General features: G+C 40.1%; 1 protein-coding gene across 7 annotated transcripts in view; it reads right to left on the bottom strand.

The window, feature by feature from the left end:
- The window catches only part of LOC126202245 (phosphofurin acidic cluster sorting protein 2), a 732,246-nt gene that overhangs the window by 104,608 nt on the left and 604,668 nt on the right, over positions 1-22,970 (bottom strand). For 5 of the 7 annotated variants that reach the window (XM_049936847.1, XM_049936849.1, XM_049936850.1 and 2 more), the window contains 3 exons: positions 6,022-6,078; positions 4,065-4,207; positions 3,794-3,943 (listed from right to left, as the gene is read on the bottom strand). In XM_049936847.1, the coding sequence (XP_049792804.1) occupies positions 3,794-3,943; positions 4,065-4,207; positions 6,022-6,078 (350 nt within the window). The remainder of the gene's footprint in view (positions 1-3,793; positions 3,944-4,064; positions 4,208-6,021; positions 6,079-22,970) is intronic. The other 2 variants (XM_049936851.1, XM_049936855.1) reach the window with 1 other exon arrangement.

Below are 22,970 nucleotides of genomic sequence, written 5' to 3'. Positions count from 1 at the left end.
CAGTGGTTCATACATGATACATTTGTAAATTGTAAAATGTATTACATGCAAATAGAAACAAGCAACTCACCGAAAAGTGTTGTTGTTAGTTATTATTTCAAAAGTAATTCCAAAAGCCTTTAAGCCATTTATTTCCTTGGAAACAATATGGCCAAAGGCAATCCCATCTAAAGTTTTAAGGCTGTTGATTTAACTTCATACCCAGCAAACACATTTTCATGTATTGTAAAACAATACCAGTATCCACAAATCTGTCACTTAATGGCATTAAAAATTTGATATTCACATAACAGAGGATGTGGTCTTTACAACAGATGTCGAATCAAAATGCCCTGAAATGGTACAGAATGGTATTGTCCTTCAGTTTATGGATTACCTGCATATTTTGAAGATGGTAAGTGATATGTGCTTAAATATCCCTCCCCCAAAACATATAACTTTCACTGTCTTGCTTTCATTTTATTGAGACACTTTTTGATACTGTTTTGCAATGGATGAGGATATCTATAACTGTGTATGGTTGTAGTTTCATTAATGGACTTGGAGCAGCCATCGCATGACATCAGGTAGTTGAACAACTGAACAATACAATTCTTTAAGGTTTCCTCGCAAATATTAAATATTGAATGTAACTGCAGTGAACAATGACATCCAAATACCACAGCTATTTTGATTTTTCAGAAATGGATTATGTATAACTACTATATCCATGAATTGGCTGTTTCTCACATTACTGGAAAGATAGTTGAGGCATTTGTCATACCAGTGTTCCAGCTTCACTATCACCTCCGCAAAAAAAGTCTGCTGCCTTTTGGCTCCCTGCAGTGCATCAGTCAGAGTAGAGCTCACAACTTCGTGCTTTTAGTGACATCAGTCAAGGCAGCCACATGTGAGACATTGTGAAGGCCAAAACAAAGATGCTTGCAGTTCACAAAAACATCATCTCAACAACAATTCAAAGGACTGGTGATTTATCACACCATCACTACAGTATGGATTTGGCACCAACTGGCTTCTGTTTTTGTCTGGATGTGTACAAATGGTTGTGTTGGTGACATTATATCAAAAATGAGGAGCTGCACGCATGTGAAGTTAGATGATAGCCATTTCACAGAGAAGATAAGAGAGGCTGAAAAATATTGAAAAGTAGTCAGTTCATGTATGTAGTAATTTCTAATATTAACACTTGCTTTAATTTCTGAATCTATACAAGATGGAAAGAAAAGAAACAACTCTTGTACAAATTCCACAAATTTCAAGTTGTACTTATTATTTGATTTCATTATTTTTTTACTTAGTGGATTCCTATTCTCAAAGAATGGGAAGTCCAGGGCGGAACAACAACAATATGGAAATGACAGATTGCTATTGAGCATTAAGAGGAGGCACTGGGTCACAGACAGGGAGAAATTTGAGCTTTTAGACTAAGTACATGAAATTTAGTTGCAGTTGCGGAAAAAAAAAACAACCATCAACTGTATAAGGGCATGACAACAATGAAAATTTGTGGCAGACCAGGAACTGAACCCATATTTCCCACTTTACGCAAGTGATTGCCTTAACTGCTTTGGCTTTCTGTGCATTAACTCTTGCCCAGATCCAAACTTCGGTGTCGCCCATTTTTGCGACACAACCTGTACCCTTACATACATTATGTAATACCCATATATGGGAGGACATTTTTAATTAAAAGTCGTTGTCTGATATCGGCAGATAAATACGATACTGCAGTGCCTATGTTTATCTGCCGATACCAGGTAGAGACTTTCAAATAAAAATGTTCTCCCGTATGTGGGAATTACACAATGTGTGTACAAGCACAGGTTGTGATGCAGGAATGATGTTACGTGGAAGTTTGGGTCCAGCCACGAGTCGTGTACGGATAGCCAAAGAAGTTAAGGTGAACTCTCACGTAAAGCTGGAAATCCGCGTTCGGGTCCTGGTCTGGCACAAATGTTCATTTTCATTATCCCCCTGTACAGCTGATGTTCTCCGTATTTGCAACTCACTCTTCTTAACAACAGAGGCACTGAATTATCATGTTTGAACATAGTTGTTGTCCAAAAGAAAAAAGAAACACAGATAACAGTGGCCATGTATGTGGGAGTTGTATTTGTGTGAATGTCTGTGTTTTCTATGTCTGAAGATGGACTTTGTCCGAAAGCTGAAATTTTTCCAGCATTACTTTTTATTATAACTGTCTGTGACTGATCTAAGTGCTGAGTAGCAACATATCCCACCATATTGTTGTGTTCCTATTTTGAATTACACGCAGTACAGTAACATTAATGTGACCGCCTGTCAAAATCCTGAATAATCATCTTCTGCAGCAACCAGTGCAAGATGTGGAGGAAGAGATCAATGAGGTTTGGAAAGTACCGAGAGGGATGTAGATCCGTGTTGACTCCAGTGCTGTGGTCAGCTGTGCTAGATTTCTCGGATGAGGATTCATGGTGCAAACAGCACGTTCGAGTTGGTCCCACAGATTCTTGATTGCATTTAAATCTGTGGAGTTTGGTACCCATGAGAGTATGGTAAACTCATCCTAGTACTCCCTGTGACTTGTGTGAAATGTTGCATTGTCCTGCCAGTAGATGCCATCACACCAAGGAAAAACAAACTGCATGTAGGGGTGGACATGGTGCCCAAGGATAGATGCTTGCTCATGTTGGTCCACTGTGCCTTCCAGAATGATGAGATCGCCCAGAAAATCCACAAAAATATTCCCCAAATCGTAATGCCCCCTCCTCCTGCTTGGACCCTTTGCTTACAGACACAACAATGGTCATCTGTCCAATGGAGCATACAACATGATTCATCTGTAAAGGCCCCTCAGTGGACATCCAGCTGTGGTACTGGCATGCAAATTCCATCCTTCATGACTGATGAAAAGTAGTCAGCACGGATGCGTCAACTAGGCATCTGCTGTGGAGGCCCATATGCAGCAACGATGGCTGAGGAGACACTGTTGGTAGCCCCCTGGCTCATCAGGGCAAGAGCTTGCTCAACTGTTGCATATCTATTCACCCATACACATCTCTGCAGCCATTGTTCACCCGTGTCACCCTTGGCTTGGTCGACAGTTCCCTCGGACCCAGTTTTGTATAGCACCATTTTGCTATGCACTGAATAATTTAACCACTGCAACACGCAAACTATAAATTTAGCTGTTTTGGATATGCTTCCAGCCTTGGTGCGAAAGCTAATGACTGTGATCTTTTGGACATCAGACAAATTACTCCGTTTCAGCATTAAAACAAGGACCCAACACACTTTATATATACCCTCCTCCACTGCTAGAACTGCCACCTGCCTTTTGTGAGTGGGTATTGAATGTTGACAGCGATCAAAGGCGGTGTTCACTGGCAACATTAATGCGACTGGACTGTGTATATGGCTATTACTGATGACATGAAAGTTACTCCATAGATAGCAATTGAAGTTGGCAAAACACACACACACACACACACACACACACACACACACGTGTGCGCGTGTGCTTGCATGCCCCCACCCCCACCCCCTCCCCCCACCCGATACACACACACCAAATTATTTTTAAGAAAAACTTACTGCTAGAACATTAGTTTCTTTAGATTTCTCACTGTGATGTACCTTTCTCAACAGATTCCTTGTGGGTTAACAGATCTACAACAACACTTTTGGTTTACCAACTCATACAATAGTCTGGAAGCCTCTACTGTAGAAATTGCAAAATTGTATGAAACCAATTTTGGTGATACATATAAAATTGGAGAGCAAAATGCTGTGCAGTGAAGTATTTTTGATTTACCTCATGAAGAGTACTGTCACCTTGAACAGGACTAGGGGTAGTAGCTGTAGCAGATCGTTGTTCAAGACTAAGAGACTTTTTGTTTTTACCTCCAGACGAATTCCGATCACGAGCAAATAAACGTGTTTTCCTCTCTCTCTCAGCTCCATCCTGTAAGTCAACATTTTATGTTCTGTTGTAAACTCTCAGTTTCTAAATCTTGCAGAATTTGTGCAACGTATTTATTGAATATAAGACTCTAATTTAAAATGGCCTCTACTAATGTTTTCACCTTTTTATTTTCATCTGATCCTTTGGGAGGAGAGGATGCCATCTGTTGTGGATCACTTTGTTCATGATCTGTCCAATTCTCAGGATGTGAATCTGAATCTGCTTTCTTGGAACTTTCATCACTCATGCGATCCTGCCCTTTCTCTGCAAGAAGGAAAATAAATGTCTTGGCCGTAACATGAAGTTATCATATCTATGTCTTTATTTTGGGAATAAAAATCAACAAGACATATACACTCCTGGAAATTGAAATAAGAACACCGTGAATTCATTGTCCCAGGAAGGGGAAACTTTATTGACACATTCCTGGGGTCAGATACATCACATGATCACACTGACAGAACCACAGGCACATAGACACAGCCAACAGAGCATGCACAATGTCGGCACTAGTACAGTGTATATCCACCTTTCGCAGCAATGCAGGCTGCTATTCTCCCATGGAGACGATCGTAGAGATGCTGGATGTAGTCCTGTGGAACGGCTTGCCATGCCATTTCCACCTGGCGCCTCAGTTGGACCAGCGTTCGTGCTGGACGTGCAGACCGCGTGAGACGACGCTTCATCCAGTCCCAAACATGCTCAATGGGGGACAGATCCGGAGATCTTGCTGGCCAGGGTAGTTGACTTACACCTTCTAGAGCACGTTGGGTGGCACGGGATACATGCGGACGTGCATTGTCCTGTTGGAACAGCAAGTTCCCTTGCCGGTCTAGGAATGGTAGAACGATGGGTTCGATGACGGTTTGGATGTACCGTGCACTAATCAGTGTCCCCTCGACGATCACCAGTGGTGTACGGCCAGTGTAGGAGATCGCTCCCCACACCATGATGCCGGGTGTTGGCCCTGTGTGCCTCGGTCGTATGCAGTCCTGATTGTGGCGCTCACCTGCACGGCGCCAAACACGCATACGACCATCATTGGCACCAAGGCAGAAGCGACTCTCATTGCTGAAGACGACACGTCTCCATTCGTCCCTCCATTCACGCCTGTCGCGACACCACTGGAGGCGGGCTGCACGATGTTGGGGCGTGAGCGGAAGACGGCCTAACGGTGTGCGGGACCGTAGCCCAGCTTCATGGAGACGGTTGCGAATGGTCCTCGCCGATACCCCAGGAGCAACAGTGTCCCTAATTTGCTGGGAAGTGGCGGTGCGGTCCCCTACGGCACTGCGTAGGATCCTACGGTCTTGGCGTGCATCTGTGCGTCGCTGCGGTCCGGTCCCAGGTCGACGGGCACGTGCACCTTCCGCCGACCACTGGCGACAACATCGATGTACTGTGGAGACCTCACGCCCCACGTGTTGAGCAATTCGGCGGTACGTCCACCCGGCCTCCCGCATGCCCACCTATACGCCCTCGCTCAAAGTCCGTCAACTGCATATACGGTTCACGTCCACGCTGTCGCGGCATGCTACCAGTGTTAAAGACTGCGATGGAGCTCCGTATGCCACGGCAAACTGGCTGACACTGACGGCGGCGGTGCACAAATGCTGCGCAGCTAGCGCCATTCGACGGCCAACACCGCGGTTCCTGGTGTGTCCGCTGTGCCGTGCGTGTGATCATTGCTTGTACAGCCCTCTCGCAGTGTCCGGAGCAAGTATGGTGGGTCTGACACACCGGTGTCAATGTGTTCTTTTTTCCATTTCCAGGAGTGTATATTATTATTATTTTCACATGTGTAATTTTTATATAAATTTAAAAGAAGGAATAAGTGTTAGTGATTCAGCAATGAATTTTTTTTTACAAAAAGTTTAAACTATGAAGTTAAAACATTTAGTTGGACAGAGATACAGCAATGTTCGTAATAAGACACAGGGCCTCAGTGTATACCATGTGTCCACCTAAAGTGCATTTACAGAGTGCAAGTTAAATGTCTAGTGATTCTGCACAAAATGTGAGTGTGCAAAGTGAGAGAAAGCATGAGACATAACAAACCAATCAATCATTGTTCTGACCTGTGCGGTAAGGTGGTTGTGCGTGGGTCCTGATGCGAGAGTAGCCTTGTTGGCCACCTGTGTATAACAATAATTGCATGTCAGCAACATAAAACAAACAGCAAATCATACAACTTAAAAGAAATTTACTACCAGTATTAAAACTACCTTCTCCCTTAAGAGGCTCCTGTCATAATTTCTAAACAAAGCACAAAAATTAATTAAAAAGCTATTTATATTTAAGCATGCCTTCCAACACTATACCTCCAAGAGAAATACTTTCTGTTAAAGCTGAGATAAAAACTGTTACATTATCTACTGCAATCCCTTTTGGAGAACATATTTAACTACAACATCTGGTGATACTTTAAAACAATAACTTAACTTATCAACCAAGATGATGAAAAGAGAAAATAATAGCTGGTAGAGAAAGAGGAGGGGTTAACCCAAATCTCAAAATATTCACTATGGATGTGCCAAGTCCACATTAAGGCCAAAATCTATTACAAAAATAAAGACAAGAAAGTAGAAAAGTAAATTATTAAAATAAATGCTGACATTCTGAAACAATATTAACCAGTATTCTCTGCAGCTAATAGTAACAAGTCATCCTGGTAACTTTCTGCCACTGAAGAACACAGAGCCTTAACCCACAAAGCTTACTTCAAAAATAAGGGCCAACTGTATATAAAAAGCAAACTACAGCTCTGGCTGGACCATATACAATCTGTTTGGGAAGTTTCCACAACAGGTCAACAAAAATGTATACTAAAACTTTCAATTACTCAACTTTCTAACCCCCACCCTGGCTATACATGCTTTGCTTTGCCCAAGAAGTCTGTGGTATGGATTAGAGAAGTCTTCTTTTGAGACATCTTTCGGGTTGCTATCCCTACCTTTCGTATCTCATTAATGAGACCCATATTCAATTCCTTTCAAAGGTCTCTTCAATTTTTACAAAATAGTGAGTTTGCTGATGCCAAATGGGTGAACGAAGGGTATAGATGTCACTTGATTTTAGATCAGAAACTAGCCATAATCATCTGGGCATGTGCTGGCACGCTGTCATGTAGCAGAAGCCACTTCTTTCTCCATTAAAGATATGATGACTGCTGAAATTTGTGTGTGTATTCATTCACAGTTCTTTCTGTTTCCAGGCGATAAAACCAGACAAAAGTTTTGTGCACACTTCTCCCCACCTTTGCACAAAAATAGGGGGGCCAACATTAATTTTGCTGATGTGAATTTCTCCACTGTCAGTCAGTATATTATATGTAAGTACTGTTGAAAAGCATCTTGCATATATTTCTCACGCTTTCCTGCACTACTAGTGGTGCTGCGTTCATGCTTGGGTCATCATTAAACAATTACTGTCATGAGATTGCTTGTATGGTTCATACATTCTAGTAGAAGACAAAAACAAAACATTTCCAATTTTCGTAATACATTAAAGTAAAGTTTTCACAACTTTCTCCAGAGAACTGTATGCAAACACTGGGATTCTCATCTACCTGGAAGATGAAATCTGAAACAAATACAGATAAGTAAAACTATTCCTTGGCCAAGTGATGGTAAGTAACAAGTTGCTCTAGCAAGCAAACTTTCCTATGAGTCTGAGTGGTACTGCCGTGCCAGTTTTTCCATTCCTTCCAGTCTTTGTTCCAAGGGCATTTTTCTCTTCAAGTTATTTTTCTTATATGTTAATTTTATTCAATGATGGAGGTGCAGGCTAAAGGAATTGATTTAGATCAAAAGCTTCCGATTAATGTGAGAGAAACTGATCTTAAATTTCGGTTATTAGGTTCTAAATAAAGGGAAAAACAATAGCTTTATAAATGAAACAAGAAAAAATTGAGTATCACTGTCAGACTACATGGAGAGATTGACAAGTAACAGCACCATTTAAAAAGTAAACTGGGAATAAGGAAGGAGGAACGAAAAAGTGAAAGACACTTTTTAAATGATGTATGTATGCAGACTGAAGTAACAAATGAAAATTTGTACCAAGCTGGGATTCACACATGGTCTCCTGCTCACTAGGGAGATGTGATAACCACTACACCACCCAGGCACAGTTGCTTTGCATAACTGCACTGACTATCCTAGCACACCTCCCTTCTCAGTCAAAATTCCCATTCACGTCTCAGCCCACTGGTACTCCCCCTAAACTTGAACAGCACTGCAGAGTCTCTCCAACTGTATTGGTATAGCACCTCAGCATCGGACGAAAAGGGCATCCTACTGAAACCCAGGTAAAAGTGCCTTCATCAAATGAAACTATATGAATTCAAAGACCTTTTCAACTCTCAGACATCAATGATTATATATGCAGACTGAAGTGACTAATGAAAATTTGTACTAAGGTCAAGATTCAAACCCAGGTCTCCAGGCTTGGTAAATACATTCATTCATCGCTTCAGTCTGCACTTATACATCATAGACGTTGCACCCTTGGAGAGGTCTCTGGAACCGTGTAGTTTCATTTGACAATTTTTAAAGCTTTTATTAAGAAGTAAATTGAATTGAATTCTTAAATACACTGTCATGAGCAGGAGATTCTACAGTCCCAAGAAATATTATCAGGACGTAAATTTCTGAGTGTATACAACAAATAAACTCTCAGTTGGCTTAAGACACCATATCATTTTTAAGGGAATCTATTTAAAAAAATTGATCCCAAATAGAATCAACAAGGAGAAGAAGAAGAAGGAGAGAGAGAGAAAATGAAAAAGTTTTATTTTCATTTAACTCTGAGGCTTTCACAAACAGTTTCTTCAACAGAAGGAAGAGAAGGTTTGGAAACAGAAAAAAAGACATTTCTTAACAGGATCTGGGTGGCTACTCAAACTTGGGGAAAAAAGCCTGAGAATTCCAGGTGTGAGGAGGAAGGTGGTTGTCAAGAAGCTCATGTTAAATTAATGGTGGCAGGGAGAGGGGGGCCAGCATACCACAATAACGACTTTTCTTTCCTCTCACCTGACCTATATACCAGCCATAAACAGTGGCTTAAAGGCAGTTTTTAAACATCGATAGTTTATATAGAATAATATTCATATAATTAACACACTTTGAAACAAAGTATTTTAAAATTTGTAATTTATAAAACTCAATAAAATTAAATTTCAGTGCTAGGTTAAAAACAGAGAATTCCTTGAGATTTTATGAAATTTATGAAATTCCTGAAATTCCCCGAGATTTCCCTGATATTTTCAGGCAAAATTTAATGCCCTGAGAATTCCAGGTTTTCCAGAAGAATCGCCATTCTGAGGGTGTCTCATTAATGTGGACACTCCTGTGCAGACTGGAAATCTTATTCAAGCAATAATCTAGACATTGGGACACATGTTGTCTCTGTTGTACTTCTGGGCCTGTTAGTACAGCAAGGTGTACACAGTGCTTGTGGAGTTGCATATGCCGGAGAGATGTACTGACAGACAACCTTCTTTGTGTTGAGCCATGAAAATATGTTTGGCCAGCTCAGTCAATAAGAACATTTTCTGTGTAGGCTAGTATGTTGGATGGTTTTATTTCAAAAACTTACAACTAAAAGGTATACTATCTTTGTTACAGTCCAATATTAGAAATCATCTGAAAGCAATGCCTGAAGTGCAAATGATCTCTCAGAGTTTACTGAATATAAGGCATTCATCTTGCATTAACCTGCATATGATTACAAATGTGTGTGTGTGTGTGTGTGTGTGTGTGTGTGGAGAAATGATGATACAAGCCAAACTACATGATAATAATTGAGAAACAAATATGGACTATTCTGTGTTATAAACAATATTGCAATCTGTTACAAACTTAACGAGTGAAACAGTGTTGATAATGGAATCTACTTGGTGGAATATAAATAATCTTAGAAGTAAAGATAAAAAAATCACCAAATAGTTGAGGTGTTAAGCCATCGACAGACTGAGAAGATTGTTAGTTTTTAGATGAAAACAAAGAAAGTGAGAGGGAGGGAGGGAGGGAGGGAGGGAGGGAGGGAGGGAGGGAGGGAGGGAGCATCATTCTCAGTCTTGTTTATATGCCTGCTGAAGACTCAATGTCTCAATTATTCTGTTACTCTTTAAATCAGTGTAATTGTTTCAAAATTACAAAGTAGTTTCCTACCACTATTATGGGAACAAAATATTATGCACTAGAACTTCCCACAACAGAGACTGAATTTCAAATAATAAAGCAAAAGAAAAAGGGAAGAGAATTCGAAAATTTATGTACATCAAGTACCACAAAACAGAAAAACTCATTTTTAATTCAATAATAATAAAATTTTTAAGCCAAAGCATCAGCTAATGGCTTAAAGAAGCTCATTGCTTAATAGAATCTGTTGCCTCTGATGGCAGGACTTACAGTAATGTATCAAAACCTGAGAACTTTTGAAATCAAAAATAAATTTCAAATTTTTAATTATGTTCTGTGTATATCATCATCTATTCATTATTGTTTGGCTTACATAATATTTTTCAGTACAAACACTAATTTTTCACCAATATTTATATCAATGTCTCTTGTGCCATTACGGATCATAGGCATCTATTAAATCTGGCATTTTTCATTACTCCATTTCTCGAGATACCAGCTGTTTTACATTGCAAAGTATCAGCTACATTAATGATACTTTTTATTACCTGACAAGTACTATGAAACACAGCAGAAAGCACAACATTCTCAAAGATTAATTTTCTTTATGAAACCATATATGGAACAAGCGAACACTAGATATATTTCTGTGCAACCATACAACACATAACTCAGAACATATTAATAATTTTCGTTCAGAAATTAATTTTCCCTATTTCATTTCCTCTGAAAATGGAGGGAAAATGGTGCAGGAGGTGAGAACCTAAAATTTTACTCTTATTGTTTCACAAAATTACTTTAGTTCAAACAAGAACAGTGAAACATTATCAAAAATAAATACCCCGCACAATGTAACCCAACCCTGAGAGAACAAAATCACAAGGTCAGTTTCTTTGTCCTTGGGCTCAGCAGCAGCATACATTTTGAAGTGTACAGCCATTTTACCACCTTTCACTGTTTTGAATTCTTTGCAAACAGCTAAAGCTGTTAAAATCAATTCAAAACAGCTGACAGTGACAAAAAGTACATTTTACATACACCACAATACCACCATTTGGGTACTCCCAAGTACCTAATCTGTTTGAGTCACGATTCCTATACTCTTGAAACATTCGTTCATATATGAATTAATACTGTATATCACATTTTATCTTTTGTTGTTGAAAATAGATTCAGTCATTTCAAGACAATGTTATTGTGGTTGCTAAATGACTGAAAGTTGTTATCTTTGGTGTAAGGCCAAAATTGGGTGAATATGATGGGCACACCTGGAGCTACCTGCGAAAATCTTCATCATTTCCACACTACTAAACAAAATATGCAGTTAATGGCTGTTATTTTGTAATGTATCACTAATGACACAAGTATAATTCTATTTAAAATAACGAAATTTTGCTGTCTGCATGCATAAAAAATGAACCCTAAAATGTTCCTTAAATAACAATTATATTCATAAAAAATTTAACTAGAAGTGTGGAGATCCTGCAATGGTATGTGCTGTTGTCAGTGAAGATCTAGATCTTACATTAAAAAAAAACTATGCAGACAACAACCTGTTATGAGAGAAATTGTGCTCTAGTGATGAACACATTCCATGGCAACATAAGACAATACACCAGTAGCAATAAAAACTTGTAGTGCGACAAGCTTCTACCACACTTATTTCACTCATTTACCCTTATAAACCCTCTCCCTACCATCTCTCCTTTTTTAAGGTAGCTTTTTTACTAGCTGGTAAGTCTATCAACAGCAACAGAACTGTGCACTCACTACAGTAATGGAGGAGCACGATTATATTCACCCTTCATTATTGTCAGTCTTAAGTTGGAATAAAAACACTCTTCAGTGTAAGGCATGCAGCATTCAAAACTGTACACCACCATGTCCTTGACATAGTGGCACTAATTTCAAAATCAAAAAAACCTGAATTTCTTCTGTGAGGAATGTAAAGCTAACACACAGTGTTACACTACTTACCAGTCACACTGCAGTTCAGTTTTTTCCATGTGACATAAATAATGTATTTTCGGCATGAACTCACATGAACAACCCACTTTAGGGAAGGAGGGAAAAACCTGTTTTAAAGTACGTAATGTATTTATCCTAGAGAAAAATACTTCAGAGCCGCCAATGCTTATGACCTGATGTCCTCTTGTCTGCATCTGACGGTCAAATTCTCTGTGCAAAGATGCCTTCCTCCTCCTTTCTTAGATACCGAAATGGTAAAATTAACAACCCACTTTTCTTTCTTTGCATATTTCTTTCTTATAGCTTATCTCAATGCATTCTAATAATACATGTGGTTCCTTTTGCGTTCATCTCATAATATCTCTACTACTTTCATCTTAAATTTATTAACTATGATTATTTCACTGCAGTTGTTCATATGTCATTCTGCTCACCTCCCACATACCTTCATTTCAAACTTTCCCTTCCCAAATTACTCTTTCTGCATGGTATTCATTCTACCCTATCATAAATCATTTCCTATACCATAACCTCTATTCTACACCACAATTTATGTCTAAATGTTAATACTGCCCCATATACTACTTCTCTTATCTCCTATCAATTTATTACTCACCCGGCTACTTCTAAATACTGAATACTTTCTACTTTTGTACTAAATGTACACTCATAAAATCAACATCAAACGTAGAAGATTTACATAGAATTAAATCCGATAATAAACCCTCTCAGGTATCTGGCAGTTGTTTATGTGAATAAAGAAATATTGAAAAATAATGTTAGTGTAGACAATGGGCAAGTTTAAAATCCCCTTCTCACTATTATTACAAGACAGCTGTTTTTAGTAGTTTACTTCACATTCAGGACACACATGTAACCTGAACTAGCCTGACTTTTATGCACAAGCATTTACATTCACAGAGTATGCATCTATTATGCTTATGCAGATGGTATATCATTTAAGAAAGTTGGAACCAAAAATGTCCATTATGAAATTATTCGACACAGTAATGGACTGGAAGAATTTCAACAGAACTGACAATATTTTTAATCTTTTTAACTTTGTGGAATGATGTTAATACATCCCATTTTTGTAGCTCATTCCACCTGATACCAAAACAAAGCAGAAATTATACATAATCAGACTTTAACTACAAGACGTAAGGGAAATGAGGAAAAATAAACTGACATGCACAAGTAAACTTTATACTCATCTTGAAGATTGAAATGGAAGACACAACTTCATGTAAACGACAAGCAAGTTTCCATGGCACATACAGCACTTAGTAAAGTGTTACTTTGCTGAAAGGAAAAGCCACATGCTGTAAGATAGTTTGTTGATCTGCATTGTGATGTTAGAGTGCTGTTTTCTCCACACAAATAGCACAATCTCTATGTCACAAAAATGTTCAGATATCGCAAAGTCTCTTCTATACATGGTGATATCAAGCTACTTTAGACTTTTTCCCTTTCCACAAAGAGATGTCACAACTGTTCTGCAGTTTTTTCCTGTATGTATAGTAATATAAAATTTGACCAGTTTTTCATACAGCTAAGTGTCATGTCCCCCCCCCCCCCCCCCCCAAGAACCATGGACCTTGTCATTGGTGGGGAGGCTTGCGTGCCTCACCGATACAGATAGCCATACCGTAGGTGCAACCACAACGGAGGGGTATCTGTTGAGAGGCCAGACAAACGTGTAGTTCCTGAAGAGGGGCAGCAGCCTTTTCAGTAGTTGCAGGGGCAACAGTCTGTATGATTGACTGATCTGGCCTTGTAACATAACCAAAACAGTCTTGCTGTGCTGGTACTGTGAACGGCTGAAAGCAAGGGGAAACTAAAGCCGTAATTTTTAGTCCCCCATTCAGATCTCCCGGCGGGGACTACTCAAGAGGACGTCGTTATCAGGAGAAAGAAAACTGGCATTCTACAGATCGGAGCGTGGAATGTCAGATCCCTTAATTGAGCAGGTAAGTTAGAAAATTTAAAAAGGGAAATGGATAGGTTAAAGTTAGATATAGTGGGAATTAGTGAAGTTTGGTGGCAGGAGGAACAAGACTTTTGGTCAGGCGAATACAGGGTTATAAATACAAAATCAAATAGGGGTAATGCAGGAGTCGGTTTAATAATGAATAAAAAAATAGGAGTGCGGGTTAGCTACTACAAACAGCATAGTGAACGCATTATTGTGGCCAAGATAGACACAAAGCCCGTGCCTACTACAGTAGTACAAGTTTATATGCCAACTAGCTCTGCAGATGATGAAGAAATTGATGAAATGTATGACGAGATAAAAGAAATTATTCAGGTAGTGAAGGGAGACGAAAATTTAATAGTCATGGGTGACTGGAATTCGAGTGTAGGAAAAGGGAGAGAAGGAAACATAGTAGGTGAATATGGATTGGGGCTAAGAAATGGAAGAGGAAGCCGTCTGGTAGAATTTTGCACAGAGCATAACTTAATCATAGCTAACACTTGGTTCAAGAATCGTAAAAGAAGGTTGCATACATGGAAGAATCCCGGAGATACTAAAAGGTATCAGATAGATTATATAATGGTAAGACAGAGATTTAGGAACCAGGTTTTAAATTGTAAGACATTTCCAGGGGCAGATGTGGACTCTGACCACAATCTATTGGTTATGAACTGTAGATTAAAACTGAAGAAACTGCAAAAACATGGGAATTTAAGGAGATGGGACCTGGATAAACTGACCAAACCAGAGGTTGTACAGAGTTTCAGGGAGAGCATAAGGGAACAATTGTCACAAATGGGGGAAAGAAATACAGTAGAAGAATAATGGGTAGCTTTGAGAGATGAAGTAGTGAAGGCAGCAGAGGATCTAGTAGGTAAAAAGACGAGGGCTAGTAGAAATGCTTGGGTAACAGAAGAAATATTGAATTTAATTTATGAAAGGACAAAATATAAAAATGCAGTAAATGAAGCAGGCAAAAAGGAATACAAACGTCTCAAAAATGAAATCGACAGGAAGTGCAAAATGGCTAAGCAGGGATGGCTAGAGGACAAATGTAAGGATGTAGAGGCTTATCTCACTAGGGGTAACATAGATACTGCCTACAGGAAAATTAGAGAGACCTTTGGAGAAAGGAGAACCACTTGTATGAATATCAAGAGCTCAGATGGAAACCCAGTTCTAAGCAAAGAAAGGAAAGCAGAAAGGTGGAAGGAGTATATAGAGGGTCTATACAAGGGCAATGTACTTGAGGACAATATTATGGAAATGGAAGAGGATGTGGATGAAGATGAAATGGGAGATATACGATACTGCGTGAAGAGTTTGACAGAGCACTAAAAGACCTGAGTCGAATCAAGGCCCCGGGCGTAGACATTCCATTAGAACTACTGACGGCCTTGGGAGAGCCAGTCCTGACAAAACTCTACCATCTGGTGAGCAAGATGTATGAGACAGGCGAAATACCCTCAGACTTCAAGGAGAATATAATAATTCCAATCCCAAAGAAAGCAGGTGCTGACAGATGTGAAAATTACCGAACATAATAATTCCAATCCCAAAGAAAGCAGGTGTTGACAGATGTGAAAATTACCGAACAATCAGTTTAATAAGCCACGGGTGCAAAATACTAACGCGAAGTCTTTACAGACGAATGGAAAAACTGGTAGAAGCGGACCTCGGGGAAGATCAGTTTGGATTCCGTAGAAATGTTGGAACACGTGAGGCAATACTAACCTTACGACTTATCTTAGAAGAAAGATTAAGAAAAGGCAAACCTACGTTTCTAACATTTGTAGACTTAGAGAAAGCTTTTGACAACGTTAACTGGAATACTCTCTTTCAAATTCTGAAGGTGGCAGGGGTAAAATACAGGGAGCGAAAGGCTATTTACAATTTGTACAGAAACCAGATGGCAGTTATAAGAGTCAAGGGGCATAAAAGGGAAGCAGTGGTTAGGAAGGGAGTGAGACAGGGTTGTAGCCTATCCCCGATGTTATTCAATCTGTATATTGAGCAAGCAGTGAAGGAAACAAAAGAAAAATTCAGAGTAGGTATTAAAATCCATGAAGAAGAAATAAAAACTTTGACGTTCGCCGATGACATTGTAATTCTGTCAGAGACAGCAAAGGACTTGCAAGAGCAGTTGAATGGAATGAACGGTGTCATGAAAGGAGGGTATAAGATGAACCTCAACAAAAGCAAAACGAGGATAATGGAATGTAGTCGAATTAAGTCGGGTGATGCTGAGGGAATTAGATTAGGAAATGAGGCACTTAAAGCAGTAAAGGAGTTTTGCTATTTGGGGAGCAAAATAACTGATGATGGTCGAAGTAGAGAGGATATAAAATGTAGACTGGCAATGGCAAGGAAAGTGTTTCCTAAGAAGAGAAATTTGTTAACATCGAGTATTGATTTAAGTGTCAGGAAGTCGTTTCTGAAAGTATTTGTATGGAGCGTAGCCATGTATGGAAGTGAAACATGGACGATAACTAGTTTGGACAAGAAGCTTTCGAAATGTGGTGCTACAGAAGAATGCTGAAGATTAGATGGGTAGATCACATAACTAATGAGGAGGTGTTGAATAGGATTGGGGAGAAGAGAAGTTTGTGGCACAACTTGACTAGAAGAAGGGATCGATTGGTAGGACATGTTCAGAGGCATCAAGGGATCACTAATTTAGTATTGGAGGGCAGCGTGGAGGGTAAAAATCGTAGAAGGAGACCAACAGATGAATACACTAAACAGCTTCAGAAGGACTTAGGTTGCAGTAGGTACTGGGAGATGAAGAGGCTTGCACAGGATAGAGTAGCATGGAGAGCTGCATCAAACCAGTCTCAGGACTGAAGACCACAACTACAACAAATGTCATGTCCTCCAATGGATGTTAGATCACACTGTAGGGTCTTTAACAGATAGGAATGATTCTATCTGTGACAAATCTGATTACAGTTATTGAGAAAACTGACAAAAAGTGAGTGCTGCTTGAGCATATCAACAAGTAGGTTGCTGCTCATTCTCAGTGGTGTGCTAAACACCATGAATTTGATGTTTTAAACTGTTGTAAGGACTACAGATGACTTTAAAACACCTACAATCAATGCAGATCTCATGCAAATACTTTGGAAACTTAATAAGATTCAAGCTATTGACTTTTTCTCCACACACTGGAAGAAGACATCATTTGGATCTTTAACAGCCCAACATCTTGTGGAAAATCTCTGGATAAGAACTGTAGAAAACCTGACATTGGTATTAAAGCTTTGTCTCCAAAGACATCACATAAAACAAGCTGAATCATTGGAAACATTTCACATACTCCTGTTCCCAAGTCTCTATAGTGGACTTTGATAAATACGTTGCCTTACAAAAGTGTTCGCAGGTATACAGTAACGTCCTTCTAATACAAAACATACCATACCCATGGAAAAAGACATCCAGCATACTTTAAAAGTATTAGTGGCTTGAAAAATTCTTACACATTTACTCAGGTTTGTGAAAAAATTTAATAAATTCTTACTGTAAACTACAAGTTATGCCATAATTGATGACAATTGGACCAGGTTACCAGCTACGAATTAACTCATGTAAAACAAATTTCTGCATAATATAAAGTATTGAAACTCTTTACAAGATGTTTGTGTCAAGCAGATGTAGTAAATTCTCTGGGCATGGTTGAACTGGCATCAAGTGTCATGTCTCTAAAGGAATGAATACTAGGCTTAATATCCTTTTGTCAACTAGGCCATTAGAGACAAAGCATAAGCTAGGAAGGAGATTGAAGCTATCTGTATTTAGATAAATGAAATGAGCCATCATCAAACATGGTAATTGGATGTCTCTGTAGGCCCCCCGTCTCAGAAGCTGTTGTGGCAGAGCACCTGAAGGAAAATTTGGAAAATATTTCGAGTAGATTTCCCGACCATGTTATAGTTATGGGTGGAAATTTTAATTTGCCGGATATAGACTGGGAGACTCAAACATTTATAATGGGTGGCAGGGACAAATAATCCAGTGAATTTTTTTAAGTGCATTGTCTGAAAACTACCTTGAGCAGTTAAATAGAGAACTGACTCGTGGCGATAACATATTAGACCTTCTGCTGACAAACAGACCCAAAATATTTGAAACAGTTAAAACAGAACAGGGAATCAGTGATCATAAAGTGGTTACTGCATCGATGATTTCATCTGTAAATAGAAATATTAAAAAAGGTAGGAAGATTTTTCTGTTTAGCAAGAGTAACAAAAAACAGATTTCAGAATACTTGACGGCTCAACACTGTCTCAAGTACAGGCAGTGTTGAGGATCAGTGGACAAAGTTCAAAACCATTGTACAATATGCATTAGATGGGTATGTGCCAAGCAAGATCGTAAGAGATGGAAAAGAGCCACCGTGGTACAACAACCGAGTTAGGAAACTGCTGTGGGAGCAAAGAGAACTTCACAGCAAACATAAACATAGCCAAAGCCTTATAGACAAACAAAAATTATGTGAAGCGAAATGTAGTGTGAGGAGGGCTATGCGAGATGCGTTCAATGAATTCGAAAGTAAAGTTCTATGTACTGACTTGGCAGAAAATCCTAAGAAATTTTGGTCTTATGTCAAAGCGGTAGGTGGATCAAAACAAAATGTCCAGACACTCTGTGACCAAAATGGTACTGCAACAGAGGATGACAGACTAAAGGCTGAAATACTAAATGTCTTTTTCCGAAGCTGTTTCACAGAGGAAGACTGCACTGTTGTTTCTTCTCTAGATTGTCGCACAGATGAAAAAATGGTAGATATCAAAATAGATGTCAGAGGGATAGAAAAACAATTAAAAGTGCTCAAAAGAGGAAAGGCCGCTGGACCTGATGGAATACCAGTTCGATTTTACACAGAGTATGTGAAGGAACTTGCCCCCCTTATTGCAGCGGTGTACCGTAGGTCTCTAGAAGAGCATAGCGTTCCAAAGGATTGGAAAAGGGCACAGGTCATCCCCTTTTTCAAGGAGGGATGTTGAACAGATGTGCAAAACTATAGACCTATATATCTAACGTCCATCAGTTGTAGAGTTTTGCAGCACGTATTGTGTTAGAGTATAATGACTTTTCTGGAGACTAGAAATCTACTCTGTAGGAATCAGCATGGGTTCCGAAAAAGACGATCATGTGAAACCCAGCTCGCGCTATTCGTCCACGAGACTCAGAGGGCTATAGACATGGGTTCCCAGGTAGATGCCGTGTTTCTTGACTTCCGCAAGGCGTTTGATACAGTTCCCCATAGTCATTTAATGAATAATGTAAGAGCATATGGACTATCAGACCAATTGTGTGATTGGATTGAAGAGCTCCTAGATAACAGAACGCAGCATGTCATTCTCAGTGGAGAGAAGTCTTCCGAAGTAAGAGTGATTTCAGGTGTGCCGCAGGGGAGTGTCATAGGACCGTTGCTTTTCACAATATACATAAATGACCTCGTGGATGACATCAGAAGTTCACTGAGGCTTTTTGCAGATGATGCTGTGGTGTATCGAGAGGTTGTAACAATGGAAAATTGTACTGAAATGCAGGAGGATCTGCAACGAATTGACGCGAGGTGCAGGGAATGGCAATTGAATCTCAATGTAGACAAGTGAATGTGCTGCGAATACATAGAAAGAAAGATCCCTTATCATTTAGCTACAAAACAGCACGTCAGCAACTGGAAGCAGTTAATTCCATAAATTATCTGGGATTAGGTATTAGGAGTGATTTAAAATGGAATGACCATATAAAGTTGATCGGCGGTAAAGCAGATGCCAGACTGAGATTCATTGGAAGAATCCTTAGGAAATGCAATCCGAAAACAAAGTAAGTAGGTTACAGTACACTTGTTCACCCACTGCTTGAATACTGCTCACTGGTGTCAGATCCGTACCAGATAGGGTTGATAGAAGAGATAGAGAAGATCCAACAGAGAGCAGCGAACTTCGTTACAGGATCATTTAGTAATCGCGAAAGCGTTACGGAGATGATAGATAAACTTCAGTGGAAGACTCTGCAAGAGAGACGCTCAGTAGCTCAGTACGGACTTTTGTTGAAGTTTCGAAAACATGCCTTCACCGAGGAGTCGAGCAGTAAATTGCTCCCTCCTACATATATCTCACAAAGAGACCATGAGGATAAAATCAGAGAGATTAGAGCCCACACAGAGGCATATCGACAATCTTCCTTTCCACAAACAATATGAGACTGGAATAGAAGGGAGAACAGATAGAAGTACTCAAAGTACCCTCCGCCACACGCCATCAGGTGGCTTGTGGAGTATGGATGTAGATGTAGATTTGCCTTTAGTGATTTGGAAAAACAATGGAAACCTAAATCTGGATGTCTGAATGGAGGCCCAATGTCTTAACTCCTGTGCCAAAAAAACGTTTGGACTCTGCTTCTACATTTGAATCTGCAGTTGAATGTTAACTTTGAAGGTGATTTGTAAAAGTTTCCAATCTCTGAAAATCCATTTATAAAGTCTTAATCCTAATCTATACTAATAATAGAACTGTAAAATCACTGTGACTGACTATCTGTTTGTTGGTCTGCACATGCTTATCTTCAAAACAACTGGACAAATTTTGATATTACCCCCCCCCCCCCCAGAGGTAACTGGAGCATAGCTTGGGGCAACATACAGCTTTTATTTCAACAAAATCAAAACACGGAAAAAAGATATTTCAACGTGAAGTTTTACCTAAAATCATCTGCCCAGCTTAGTGCTTCAGATGTTTAACTGTCAGAGTGTAGTACACCATGGAACAAATAGATGGCACTGTTAGTTTTTAACTCGGTAACAGATGTAGTTTTGGAAGGTTACGCAAGTTGGCAGAGTTCAACAGCACAATCTTATCTTTACAAATATACAAATTTACTGATTTGGCTTTTTGTTTTAAAAAATTAACAACATTGCTTTGGTTCTTTTGATATGTTTTATTTATATTCTTACCTAGGAAAAATGAAATTATATTTTATTTATGTTCTTTGATAGGAAAAATGAAATTCTTATATTTTCTTTGTGATGTGGAAGCCTACTCATTACATTTTGATTCCATTTTGTTTAATAGGAAACATACATAGAAAGCATTCGAGTCTTCAGGCTGAAAGATGGAGGACTATGTGGTCTCAAGAATCCACTGAAGATTGTGAGGCAAGACTTGCTGTGGTTCAAGAAGATAAGGCTTTAGCTTGCTCTTTGGAAACTCCTCCTGAAAGCGAGGGCCGATGTAACTCTGATTGAGAGCATTATGCTCTATCTCACTCCACAGAACCCTTAACTCTTAGAGGCTTATGGTTAATTCTCTCCAATGTAACATTATAGAAGCAGAAATTTTGAAAGAAAATGGCACATGTGAGCACATTTTTATATTAGTTGGGGCAACTGTGGTGAGACCTATGCCTACTTCGGTGGCCTTGGAATCACATGGAACCCCTGATGTCGCTGCGTCTTCCGGCAGTGAGCATCTTACCAGTCAGCCATCACTCCAGGGTGAATGGCGGACAGTGGTGGGCTCGCGCGTGCCTGGCCGAAAGGCGAAGGTGGGATCTGGCCGCGTGGCAGCTGCCTTACCCCTTTCCAACAGGTACGGGGTGCTTCCTAGTGGTGATGACATCGTTTCCGAGCCACCACAGGATGCCTCGCCTGTTGGGCCAGTGGCCGATTCTCCGGCAAGGTCCCGACAGTCACAGAGGGAGGGCCTATTAGTTATAGGGAGCTCCAACGTTAGGCGGGTTATGGAGCCCCTCAGGAAAATAGCGGGTAGGTCGGGGAAGAATGCCAGTGTGCACTCGGTGTGCTTGCCGGGGGGTCTCGTCCGTAATGTGGAGGAGGCCCTTCCGGCAGCTATTGAACGCACTGGGTGTGACCGGCTGCAGATAGTAGCACATGTCGGAACGAATGACGCCTGCCGCTTGGGTTCTGAGGCCATCCTTGGTTCCTTCCGGCGGCTGGCTGATTTGGTGAAGACAACCAGCATCGCACGCGGAGTGCAAGCTGAGCTTAATATCTGCAGCATAGTGCCCAGAGTCGATCGCGGTCCTCTGGTTTGGAGCCGTGTGGAGGGTCTAAACCAGAGGCTCAGACGACTCTGCGACTATAATGGTTGCAAATTCATCGACCTCCGTTATTGGGTGGAGAACTATAGGGCCCCCCTAGAAAGGTCAGGCGTGCACTACACACCGGAAGCAGCTACTAGGGTAGCAGAGTACGTGTGGCGTGCACACGGGGGTTTTTTAGGTTAGAGGGACCCCCCCTTGGGCGAAACGATAAAATACCTGACGGCTTACCAGAGAGAACATCAGCATCGTTGATAAAGAACGTCCGTCCTCAGAGACCAAAAACAGGAAAAGTTAACGTAATATTGGTAAACTGCAGGAGTATCCAGGGCAAGGTTCCTGAATTAGTATCGCTTATTGAAGGAAATAGTGCGCATATAGTATTAGGAACGGAAAGTTGGTTAAAACCGGAAGTGAACAGTAACAAAATCCTAGACACAGAATGGAATATATACCGCAAGGATAGGATAAACGCCAATGGTGGAGGAGTATTTATAGCAGTAAAGAATTCAATAATATCCAGTGAAGTTATTAGCGAATGCGAATGTGAAATAATCTGGGTTAAGTTAAGTATCAAAGGTGGGTCAGATATGATAGTCGGATGCTTCTATAGACCACCTGCATCAGCAACCGTAGTAGTTGAGCGCCTCAGAGAGAACCTGCAGAACGTCGTGAAGAAGTTTCGTGATCATACTATTGTAATAGGGGGAGACTTCAATCTACCAGGTATAGAATGGGATAGTCACACAATCAGAACTGGAGCCAGGGACAGAGACTCTTGTGACATCCTGACTGCCTTGTCCGAGAATTACTTCGAGCAGATAGTTAGAGAACCAACTCGTGAAGCTAACGTTTTAGACCTCATAGCAACAAA

Source organism: Schistocerca nitens, chromosome 1 (assembly GCF_023898315.1).
Source record: "Schistocerca nitens isolate TAMUIC-IGC-003100 chromosome 1, iqSchNite1.1, whole genome shotgun sequence".
NCBI lineage: Eukaryota > Metazoa > Arthropoda > Insecta > Orthoptera > Acrididae > Schistocerca > Schistocerca nitens.
This window is presented reverse-complemented; position numbering and strand designations above follow the sequence as displayed.